The following is a 12,849-nucleotide window of genomic DNA, read 5'->3' on the forward strand; positions in this document are numbered from 1 at the left end:
GGCAATAAATATGCCAATAGTGGCAAAGTAATTACAATTTAGACATTTACACTGGAGTGATATACAATAATAATGACTTAAAAATCATACAATGTGATTTTCTGGATTTTTGTTTTAGATTCCGTCTCTCACAGTTGAAGTGTACCTATGATAAAATTACAGACCTCTACATGCTTTGTAAGTAGGAAAACCTGCAAAATCGGCAGTGTATCAAATACTTGTTCTCCCCACTGTATGTGCAGATGAGGATGTGCAAGTAGAAATACTGGTGTGCAAATAAGCAGAAAAACTAATATGGGAATGAGGTAGGTAGTTGGTTGGATGGGCTATTTACAGATGGGCTGTGTACAGCTACAGCGATCGGTAAGCTGCTCTGACAGCTGACGCTTAAAGTTAGTGAGGGAGATATAAGTCTCCAACTTCAGTGATTTTTGCAATTTGTTCCAGTCATTGGCAGCAGAGAACAAGGCGGCCAAAGGAGGTGTTGGCTTTGGGGATGACCAGTGAAATATACCTACTGGAGCGCGTGCTACGGGTGGGTGCTGCTATGGTGACCAGTGAGCTGAGATAAAGCGGAGCTTTACCTAGCAAAGACTTGTAGATGACCTGGAGCCAGTGGGTTTGTCGACGAATATGAAGCGAGGACCAGCCAACGAGAGCATATAGGTCGCAGTGGTGGGTGGTATATGGGGCTTTGGTGACAAAACGGATGGCACTGTGATAGACTGCATCCAATTTGCTGAGTAGAGTGTTGGAGGCTATTTTGTAAATTACATCGCCGAAGTCAAGAATCGGTAGGATAGTCAGTTTTACGAGGGTATGTTTGGCAGCATGAGTGAAGGAGGCTTTGTTGCGAAAAGGAAGCCGATTCTAGATTTAACTTTGGATTGGAGATGCTTAATGTGAGTCTGGAAGGAGAGTTTACAGTCTATCTAGACACCTACCTATAGTTGTCCACATATTCTAAGTCAGAACCGTCCAGAGTAGTGATGCTAGTCGGGCGGGCGGGTGCGGGCAGCGATCGGTTGTAGAGCATGCATTTTGTTTTACTAGTATTTAAGAGCTGTTGGAGGCCACGGAATGAGTATTGTATGGCGTTAAAGCTTGTTTGGAGGTTTGTTAACCTCTCTGGTACAAGCTAGCGTCCCACCTCGACAACAGCCAGTGAAATTGCAGGGCGCCAAATTCAAAACAACAGAAATCCCATAAGTAAAATTCCTCAAACATACAAGTATTATCCACCATTTTAAAGATAAAAGTCTTGTAAATCCAACTACAGTGTCCGATTTCAAAAAAAGCTTTACTGCGAAAGCACACCATGCTATTATGTGAGGTCAGCAGAAAACCATACAGCCATTTTTCCAACCAAAGAGAGGAGTCACAAAAATCAGAAATAGAGATCAAATTAATCACTAACCTTTGATGATCTTCATCAGATGGCACTCATAGGACTTCATGTTACACAATACATGTATGTTTTGTTCGATAAAGTTCATATTTATATCCAAAAATCTCAGTTTACATTGGCACGTTATGGTCAGAAATGCATTGTCTCAAACAAACATCTGGTGAAAGTGCAGAGAGCCACATCAAATTACAGAAATACTCATCATAAACATTGATAAAAGATACAAGTGTTAAACATACGAATAAAGATAAACTTCTCCTTAATGCAACCGCTGTGTCAGATTTCAAAAAGGCTTTACAGAGAAAGCACACTTTGCGATTATGTTAGGTCTGCACCTAGCCACAGAAACCCATACAACCATTTTCCATCCAAAGAGAGTGTTACAAAAGTCAAAAATAGCATTAAAATTAATCACTTACCTTTGATGATCTTCATCAGGTGGCACTCCCAGGTCTCCATGTTAGAAAATAAATGTTTTTTTTTTTCGATAATGTCCCTCTTTATGACCAAATACCTCCTTTTTGTTCGCACGTTTTGTCCAGTAATCCGAATGCTTAAGGCGCGTGCACTAACAAGTCCAGACAAAGTCCACAAAAAGTACAATAAACGTTAGTAGAAACATGCCAAACGATGTTTAAAATCAATCCTCCGGTTGTTCTTGTCATAAATAATCAATAATATTTCAACCGGACAAAAGCTTCGTCAATAGGAAAGGAGAAACAAAAAAGGCGCGTTCCCGACCAGGCGCATGGCTGATGAATGGAAATTTCCACTGGCCACTGAGAAAGTGCTGTATCTCCCTCATTTTTCAGAGGAAAAGCCTGAAACAATGCCTAAAGACTGGCCACGTGTAGAGGAAGCCACAGAGCTCGTGAACTGGGTCCTAAGTCTTTGTATGGTGGATAGGCTTTCAATGGAAAAACAGCCTTTCAAAATAATAGTACTTCCTAGTTGGATTTTCCTCTGGTTTTCGCCTGCCATATCAGTTCTGTTATACTCACAGACATTATTTTAACAGTTCTGGAAACTTTAGAGTGTTTTCTATCCAAATATCCAAATGCATATCCTATCTTCTGGGCCTGAGTAGCAGGCAGTTTAATTTGGACACGCTTTTCATCCAAAATTCCGAAAGCTGCCCCCTACCCTAGTGAAGTTAACACAGTGTCCAAAGAAGGGCCAGATGTATACAGAATGGTGTCGTCTGCGTAGAGGTGGATCAAAGAATCACCCGCAGCAAGAGCAACATCATTGATATATACAGAGAAAAGAGTCGGCCCGAGAATTGAACCCTGTGGCACCCCCATAGAAACTGCCAGGGCTCCGGACAACAGGCCCTCCGATTTGACACAATGAACTCTATCTGAGAAGTAGTTAGTGAACCAGGCGAAGCAGCTATTAGAGAAACAAAGGCTGTTGAGTCTGCCGATAAGAATACGGTGATAGACAGTCGAAAGCCTTGGCCAGGTCGATGAAGACGGCTGCACAGTACTGTCTTTTATCGATGGCGGTTATGATATCGTTTAGGACCTTGAGCGTGGCTGAGGTGCACCCGTGACCAGCTCGGAAACCAGATTGCATAGCGGAGAAGGTACGGTGGGATTCGAAATGGTCAGTGATCTGTTTGTTCACTTAGCTTTTGAAGACTTTAGAAAGGCATGGCAAGATGGATATAGGTCTGTAACAGTTTGGGTCTAGACTGTCTCCCCCCAATGTAATGTAATGTATTTTTCTTCTTGGCTTTGGGAAATAAAATATTGACTAAACATTACTCACTTAGTTCCAGGTTGGATGGTGTTTTCAGGTTTCTGTTGTTTTCCAGAGCATTTGCTGTATAGCATTGGAATAATAATCTTTAGTAGTTGTAAACCTTCCAGGTGATTCCGTAATTCCGTCCAAAATCAGGTTGTAGGTTTTGATTTTGAGTGAAGGTTATGTTGTAGAGGGTAGCATCCTGTATATGTTCCTGACAAAAAATCCAAGTTTATCTAACTCAAAATCTATCTTTTTTTAAGAACATGCTGAAAAATGCAGGAGCTCATCTGATCATGACCTCTCTCTCTCCGTACTCTCTCTCTCTGTACTCTCTCTCCGTACTCTCTCTCTCTCTGTACTCTCTCTCCGTACTCTCTCTCTCCGTACTCTCTCTCCGTACTCTCTCTCTCCATACTCTCTCTCTCTCTCTCTCTCTCTTTCAAGGTAAAATGGAGTGAATGAGGCTCTTGGCACATCATTGTTTGTTACCAATGACTCCATGGCCTTCAGAGGTAGAACGTGTTCCAAACAGAGCCTCTCTCCTCACAGGCATGTGTATGTCTAGAGTGTTTTGTTCAGAAAAGAGCACTAGGTGTTCATCTGTAGGTCATTGTGTTAAACTCTCTTCTTATTACAGGGACAATTTGTACCTTTGAAAGACTTGCTAGATACTTGGTGTGAAGGCCCACACAGAGACAGAAAGACAGGTAATGAGTTAATGGTAACAGAAAGTATCATTGAGATGGGAGGAGAATATGCGAGAGGTCACAACTCTCTTTCATTCTCTCTATCACTGTACAGTATTTGTTTAGACTGACTAATGTACGATATACAGTACATTTTTGGGGGTTGAAGTTAACCTTGAAAGGTTAACACATTCATCAGGCATCGTAAGGCCTGCAGGGAGGTCACTTGAGGATGTTTCTATTTTTACATGTGTGATTTCCAGCATGCTGGTGTAATATTTCCATCCAAGCCTCTGTCAGAACACCGAGAAGACCCAACACACAGGAAGCATGGCTAATTACTCCCATTAAAACCAACCAAAGGCTGTACCAACCTGCACCTTTCACTCACACTGACTCTCGCTCCTTACCTGTTGGCTGATGGGCCATGAGTTGAAGTAGTAGATCACAGTTTGGGAGAGAGGGAATGTGGTTTTCTTAGAGCGCCTGTCTGCTGTATATATACTTTGCATTCGCACACACACAGGCTTTTTAATTTTGAAAATTGCGATGAATGCCAAACCAGGACGTGGTCTGTGGCCTCCCCAGGGTATACTCCAAGTTCATCATAGACTGGGCTGAAGTTTGGAGTCATTCTAAAACCACTGAAGTACTTTATTTTGAGTGGAGGCTACCGGCATCTGCTGTAAAGCAGCCTTCTTAGATGTTCATGCATTAATCTGATTTTGAAACCGTGTGGTCTGGAAGAACCGCTGAAATGGAAATTGTTCTATTAACAAGCATCCTCAAAATCCCTGCAAGCATACAACAGCGTGCCTTAAGGGCTTGTAAGCAAGTATTTCACGGTACCTGTTGTATTTGCCACATGTGACAAATAAAATGTGATTTGATTAATTTGTTCTCATGTGCGTATTTGGCTGACCAGTGGCTCCTTTTGTATAAGGAAGTGCATTGTGATTGGTGGAGAGTGGAGGCGTCCATAGGGAGGGCTGGAGGGCTATGTTGATAATGAGAGAAGCCATCGTCATGGTGTCAGACAATCTGACTTTGGCCTTGAAGTCTTTCTCTGGCCCATTCTCTAAATGGGGGGGGGGGGGGCTGGGGGATCATAATGTACCGTGTTAAGCGATCTACAATGGGCAGCTGGTCGGGATGGAGTCAGTCTGCCAGGAGTGTGTGTGTGTGTGTGTGTGTGTGTGTGTGTGTGCGTGTGTATTTGTCAGGGGGAGTTACGGCTGCACCCATTGACTGCTCTGAGGGAAACACCTACATTGGAGCTATAGATGGTATCAGACGAAGCTCCCTATCTCCAAGCTAAGGGATTGGTCAGAGCAGCACCATCTGGTTTAGGTACACAGGGCCAAGGCTAGAGCTTTTTGTTCACAACTCTAGGTCTATTTCCTTTCAGGGTTAACAGGTCCAGAAGTAATATACTTTTTGTTTCTTTCGTTCTTTATCTTACCTTATCTTATCTTTTATGCCTCTTTAGATGCAATACATTAACCTAATATGTCTTAACAACCTTTTTTTCTCCTTAATTATTTTTTTTACCTTTATTTAACTAGGCAAGTCAGTTAAGAACAAATTCTTATTTTCAATGACAGCCTAGGAACAGTGGGTTAACTGCCTTGTTGAGGGGCAGAACGATATATTTTTACCTTGTCAGCTCGCGGATTCGATCTTGCAACCTTTACGGTTACTAGTCCAACGCTCTAACCACTAGGCTACCCTGCCGCCCCATTTAATCCCTCCACCACCACCCCTCTTTGGAGGACAAATATCTTAGTTTTTTACACATTTGACATATACATTTGACATATATTACCAAACAACCTCTTTAATCCCAACCCTCAGCCACTCTCAGCCCATCCCACCTATCACCATAGACCGCCCTTGTTTGGTTTCCATGTGCCATATGTTTTTCAATTGTGCTGTGATGTTTTACAACATTTTGGAATCTTTCTAATCGTATGTTATCCACAGATTGTGAGCTAAAGATGAAAACCTTTCCTATGAGTATTATTATATTATTTATTGACTGGCTATGGCTTTCCAGATCGCCCAACACTGCTATTTGTAAGGTTCATTTTAAGTGCATGTTGTGATTTTTTTTTAACCATTCCTGAACCTGTGACCAGAAACAAGCTACATAGGGGCAATACCAGAATAAGTGATCTATTGATTCTGTCTCTTTGCAACAAAATCTACAGAGCTGAGATTGTTGTATGCCCCATATACAGTTGTCGTGTCTTTGGCTATGCCGGATTAAGTGATATGACATGCTATTCTATAAAATAGTTTCTCCGTAATTAATATTACCTGATTGAGCTAATCATGTAAATGTAATTAACTAGAAAGTCGGGGCAACACAAAATAATATTTATAGAGCTGTTATCTTCAGAATAAACTCTTAAAGACCTAGTAATATTTTACCACAATAGCAGTCAATATTAATCGTCACCTTAATTCAGTCTCATCTGAAAGTTGTAAATTCTTGGTTATCTTCACGAACCCTGGCTAACAAGTTGAATCAGCAATACAAAATTGGGTTTAATTATTTATTTACTAAATACCTAACTAATCACACAGAATTACATATACACAGAATGAATCATACCTTGATTACAAATTACGTCATAAAGGAAAATGTCCCTAGCGGACGAAACAGATATGACAGCTGGTTACACAAAGAAAAGGGAGATTGGATTCTAAATTACCGCCCATTTGGAAAAGGAAAATGCAAAAAATATCTACTCTGAGCTGCGCTTCGATAGGTTGGTGGTAGATGGAAGGCCGTGTTGCCCAACCGAGTCCTTTGTCCTTTGAAGAATATCTCTGCTAAATTGCATACGTTGTAGTAACGTCGTTGTGTGGTAGACGGGATACTCTGTCTGTTCTTTCCTAGCCCACGTTTGCAGCTGCTGTTGCTAACTCAACGGCTAGGAGGTATCACTTCTGTAGTGAATAAGAGTTAAAAGTTCATACCATTCGCAACCAAAGCTCACGCTGAGGTTGGCTTAGTTCTGTAGTTGACATGTTAGTCCTTTTAACGTATGGACCGTCGTCCTCACATCCTCGGAACAGAGATGTTATATTTTCGTCAAGGCTTTATATAGTGGAGCGAGAAGGGTGTGTTTGAAAAGTTTTATAACACATGTCTCTTCACAGGGGCGGGCCACTGATTGAGCAGAGCCCTAACCTTATGAAAACCCAAATCTCTCATTTGGAAGCTAAAATTACATTTAATCTCTTCACCAATAATTTTATATTCAAACATTTAAATTGAACAACAATTCCATGTGAATCTGATAACTACAATCTGCAGACTTTCCACTGTAATGTTTATGTCCTCCAATTATTGATGAGAATGTCTCAGATGACAACCGAACTGACATCATATTCATTAAGTACCAACGCATATGTTCAATTGGTTAGATTACCAGAATATAGTTTATTTCCAGCCACCTTCTGATGTTCCCAGAATCTCTATGTTAACCAAAGGATTTTCAAATGTCACATCAGTAGGGTCGAGAGGGGAAAAAGGGGGGAAGAGGTATTTATGACTGTCATAAACCTACCCCCAGGCCAACGTCATGACACAGTTGACGTCGGAAGTTTACATGCACTTTAGGTTGGAGTCCTTAAAACTCGTTTTTCAATCACTCCACAAATGTCTTGTTAACAAACTATAGTTTTGGCAAGTCGGTTAGGACATCTACTTTGTGCATGACACAAATAACTTTTACAACAATTGTGAACAGACAGATTATTTCACTTATAATTCACTGTATCACAATTCCAGTGGGTCAGAAGTTTATATACACTAAGTTGACTGTGCCTTTAAACAGCTTGGAAATTTCAGAAAATGATGTCATAACTTTAGAAGCTCCTGATTGACTAATGTGAGTCAATTGGAGGTGTACCTGTTGATGTATTTCAATGCCTACCTTCAAACTCAGTGCCACTTCGTTTGACATCATGGGAAAATCAAAAGAAATCAACCAAGATCTCAGAAAATAAATTGTAGACCTCCACAAGTCTGGTTCATCCTTGGGAACAATTTCCAAACACCTGAAGGTACCACGTTCATCTGTACAAACAATAGTACGCAAGTATAAACACCATGGGACCACGCAGCCATCGAGACGTGTTCTGTCTCCTAGAGATGAACGTACTTTGGTGCGAAACTGCAAATCAATCCCAGAACAACAGCAAACAACCTTGTGAAGATGCTGGAGGAAACAGGTACAAAAGTATCTATATCCACAGTAAAACAAGTCCTATATCGACATAACCTGAAAGGCCACTCAGCAAGGAAGAAGCCACTACTCCAAAACCGCCATAAAAAAGCCAGACTACAGTTTGCAACTGCACATGAGGACAAAGATCGTACTTTTTGGAGAAATGTCCTCTGGTCTGATGAAACAGAAATGGAACTGTTTGGCCGTAATGGCCATTGTTATGTTTGGAGGAAAAAGGGGGAGGCTTGCAAGCCGAAGAACACCATCCCAACCGTGAAGCACGGGGTGGCAGAATCATGTAGTGGGGGTGCTTTGCTGCAGGAGGGACTGGTGCACTTCACAAAATAGATGGCATCATGAGGTAGGAAAATTATGTGGATATATTGAAGCAATATTTCAAGACATCAGTCAAGAAGTTAAAGCTTGGTCGCAAATGGGTCATCCAAATGGACATTGACCCCAAGCATACTTCCAAAGTTGTGGCAAAATGGCTTAAGGACAACAAAGTCAAGGTATTGGAGTGGCCATCACAAAGTCCTGACCTCAATCCCATAGAAAATTTGTGGGCAGAACTGAAAAAGCGTGTGCGAGCAAAGAGGTCTACAAACCTGACTCGGTTACACCAGCTCTGTCAGGAGGAATGGGCCAAAATTCACCCAACTTACTGTGGGAAGCTTGTGGAAGGCTACCTGAAACGTTTGACCCAAGTTAAACAATTCAAAGGCAATGCTACCAAATAGTAATTGAGTGTATGTAAATGTCTGACCCACTGGGAATGTGATGAAAGAAACAAAAGCTGAAATATATCATTCTCTCTACTATTATTCTGACATTTCACATTCTTCAAATAAAGCAGTGATCCTAACTGACCCAAGACAGGGAATGTTTACTGGGATTAAATGCCACTACTGTCCCCATCGACGGGACAGTAGTGGAGAGGGTAGTACGTTTTAAGTTCCTCGGTGTACACATCACGGACAAACTGAATTGGTCCACCCACACAGACAGCGTTGTGCTGCGCCTCTTCAACCTCAGGAGGCTGAAGAAATTCAGCTTGTCACCAAAAGCACTCACAAACTTCTACAGATGCACAATCGAGAGCATCCTGTCGGGCTGTATCACCGCCTGGTACGGCAACTGCTACGCCCACAACCGTAAGGCTCTCCAGAGGGTAGTGAGGTCTGCACAACGCATCACCGGGGGCAAACTACCTGCCCTCCAGGACACCTACACCACCCGATGTCACAGGAAGGCCATAAAGATCATCAAGGACAACAACCACCCGAGCCACTGCCTGTTCACCCCGCTATCATCCAGAAGGCGAGGTCAGTACAGGTGCATCAATGCAGGGACCGAGAGACTGAAAAACAGCTTCTATCTCATGGCCATCAGACTGTTAAACAGCCACCACTAACATTTAGTGGCCGCTGCCAACATACTGACTCAACTCCAGCCACTTTAATAATGGGAATTTATGGAAATTTATGTAAAAATGTATCACTAGCCACTTTAAACAATGCCACTTAATATAATGTTTACATACCCTACATTACTCATCTCATATGTATATGTATATACTGTACTCTATATCATCTACTGCATCTTGCCATCTTTATGTAATACATGTATCACTAGCCACTTTAAACTATGCCACTTTATGTTTATATACCCTACATTACTCATCTCATATGTATTTTGTAATGCCTGGGGTGTAGTTGAGGAAGGAGTCAGACGCAGGAGACAGAGAGTTCAGAGTAGCGTACTAATTTAATCACACAGAGGTGAACACGACGCCACTCCAAGTAAATGCTCCAACACATTAATGAGAACAAAATAATCCAAAAGACAACGTACACTAACTGTGACACACAAGCATGTACAACCTGTACACAAAACAATCCTGCACACCCAGCAGGCCGGGCTGCTGGGTAATAAAGCCCCACTAATCACCCTAACCACAAACAGGTGTAACCAATAAACAAATAAGGAGGGGGAGGAAAAAGTCAGTAGTAGCTAGTAGGCCGGTGACGACGACCGCCGAGCGCCACCCGAACAGGAAGGGGAGCCACCTTCGGTAGGAGTCGTGACATATATACTGTACTCTATACCATCTACTGCATCTTGCCTATGCTGTTCTGTACCATCACTCATTCATATATCTTTATGTACATATTCTTTATCCCTTTACACTTGTGTGTATAAGGTAGTAGTTGTGGAATTGTTAGGTTAGATTACTCGTTGGTTATTACTGCATTGTCGGAACTAGAAGCACAAGCATTTCGCTACACTCGCATTAACATCTGCTAACCATGTGTATGTGACAAATAACATTTGATTTGATTTGAATTGTGAAAAACTGAGTTTAAATGTATTTGGCTATGGTGTATGTAAACTTCTGACTTCAACTGTATATAGAATTCTGTTGGTGGCAAGAATTTGATCTAATAATTTAAATTGAAAAACTCTTAAGTGTTGAGTCAAGTGTAATTTTTTGTACCAGTTGTGCCATGGAATTGGTACATTGAAAATCTCGCAGCTGTCAACATTTTGTCCTCTGATAAAACTGGTATATTTTTCTATTTATGCCAGTTCCTTTCAAAAAATGTGTATCTTTAATATATGGCAGGCAAACAAGTTCCCTACCTTCTCCCTTTTCCACTTGCCTTGGATTGAGCAGATATTCCCATATATTTTCGATAACTGCAAATGTGACATAACTCCTCCATTTCTATTCATAATATCATTAATAAATATAACACCATTTTTAAACATTTCTTCCATAAAGAATGTTTTTTTATTAATCAATATATTTGAGTTTAACCATAACATTTGTTGTAATATTTGTTCTATCTTTTCTGGAGGATTAAACTGAATTTGTAACCTGCTTTGTATGGCTTGTTTAAGAAAGGACAATACTTTAAACAAAATTTTAAAGTAAATTTTTTTTTTTTCAATTAGTCAGAAATGAGAAATTGTAATCTGTATGAAGTTAAAAAAGGCATTTTTGAACAAAGGGTGAGCTTTTCTTAATAATCTACTGGAGAACCATTTTGGGTTTAAGTATAATTTATGTATGAGTGAAACTTTTAGTGAGAGGTTTAAAGCTTTAATATTTAATCATTTTAGCCCCCCAAACTCATATTCATTATATAAATAGGCACGTTTAATTTTGTCTGGCTTAGTATTACAAATAAAATGAAATATATTTTACTCATATGATTTTAAAAACGAATCATCTGGAGTAGGCAATGCCATTAGTAAGTAAGTAAACTCTGATAGGACCAAAGAGTTAATCAATGTAATTTTTCAAAAAATATACAAGTATTTACCTCTCCATGGTTGCAAAATCTAATCTATTTTTGCTAACTTTCTATTGAAATTGTAAGTTCATTTATATTTTTTGAGATGTGAATACCAAGTATGTCTACTTCACCATCCACCCATTTTATTGGTAACCTACAAGGTAGTGTAAACACTGTATTTTTTAAATATACAATGCGTAATATGGTCTTAACATACTTACCATTTGTTGGTCACCTGTTTCATAGGTTTCTGAAGCTTTAAGGTCTCTTATCACATGGGTGGTTGTATTATTCCCATACCAGACCACACCCCAAGGTAGCCCTCTGTGTTTGTGTGTGAAAATATGTAGACCAGACCAGACAGCGCCCAGGGGATGGAGCTGGACTGGAGTAAAGATACAGCAACTTTAGCCATGGTAGTGTTCAAGTGCGTAGTAGTTATAGAGCTTCTCTCCCGTCTCCCCCATCTCTCCCTAGCCAGCCAGGGACCTCCCACTGAAAGGCTGGCTTTAGGCTTTTGTGATGCTAATGTGAGCCTGAGACCCTTGAGTCATCCATCATGGCCGGCGGGACAGCTAGGCTATTATCCAGAGGATTTGGGTCTCTCCTGCACTCACTCCGCACAGCCGGGAGACAGGGGCCTGCCTGGGGCCCAGTGCATTCTGGGAAGGGGGAGTAAAGAGAGGAAAGGATTAGGGCGTCGGTCGCTATGTAAATATGGGCTAATCAGAGAGCTATGGAAGGAGGGTAAGTGGCTGTAACAAGTTAGAGCACTGGACCAAGAGACAACAAGGCATTTTGTTGTACATGGACATATTTTTGTGATTTGTAATGTTGGGAGTCAATACTTTTGATACGTTTGAAGTTGCTAGCCTCCCTACCTTGATAGCAACATGCAGCAAACGGGTGGAACAGTACAATACTGAGGGCAGCTACTTTAATTGGTTCAAGATTTAATTGTATAAGTGATACATTATTTTGTTTTCATGCCATTTTTAAGTCAGGAACAGGCTGTGATTCACAAGGACACTTGGAAACTTCTCTGAGAAATGCCTTTAAATCTATTGATATGATGCTGGAAACAGCTCATATTGCCTGGCAGTAGAAATGTATGGAGTAAGGTTTAATGGTAAAACCACATGAAGGGTGCAGTGAATGAGTGTATGAGTGATCCTCATGTTGTCAGAATGCCAGAGTGTTCTCTGGGGTCCTCGGACATCACCGTGTTCTACTGCAGAGCCTCGTGGGAGTGTGGTCAGTGTGGGAAAGGAAATGAGTGTTAAAAAGATCTCAGCTGAGAGACGTGCTGTAAACAAGAAAAACACTTTTTAATACTGTTACCAACAAAAAATAACTCTTTGACGCATATCAGCCACAAGGCATCAAGCTCTCTGTAATGTGTCAGTTGTCAATGGTGGGTCATGATAAAGTAACTTTCTCTGGTTATGTTGTGTGTGTGT

The 12,849-nt window shown here is 40.9% G+C and overlaps 2 protein-coding genes across 3 annotated transcripts in view; one reads left to right on the top strand and one right to left on the bottom strand.

Moving 5' to 3' along the window:
* The window catches only part of tead1a (TEA domain family member 1a), a 121,047-nt gene that overhangs the window by 69,352 nt on the left and 38,846 nt on the right, over positions 1-12,849 (top strand). The gene's annotated exons all lie outside the window — the stretch shown is intronic.
* Positions 11,326-12,849, bottom strand: part of LOC139584455 (carabin) — a 107,013-nt gene continuing 105,489 nt past the window's right edge. The window contains exon 15 of the mRNA XM_071416334.1: positions 11,326-12,051. Coding sequence (XP_071272435.1) covers positions 12,003-12,051 — 49 coding nt within the window. The 3' untranslated portion in view covers positions 11,326-12,002. The remainder of the gene's footprint in view (positions 12,052-12,849) is intronic.

This window comes from Salvelinus alpinus, chromosome 9, assembly GCF_045679555.1.
Source record: "Salvelinus alpinus chromosome 9, SLU_Salpinus.1, whole genome shotgun sequence".
Classification (NCBI taxonomy): Eukaryota; Metazoa; Chordata; class Actinopteri; order Salmoniformes; family Salmonidae; genus Salvelinus; species Salvelinus alpinus.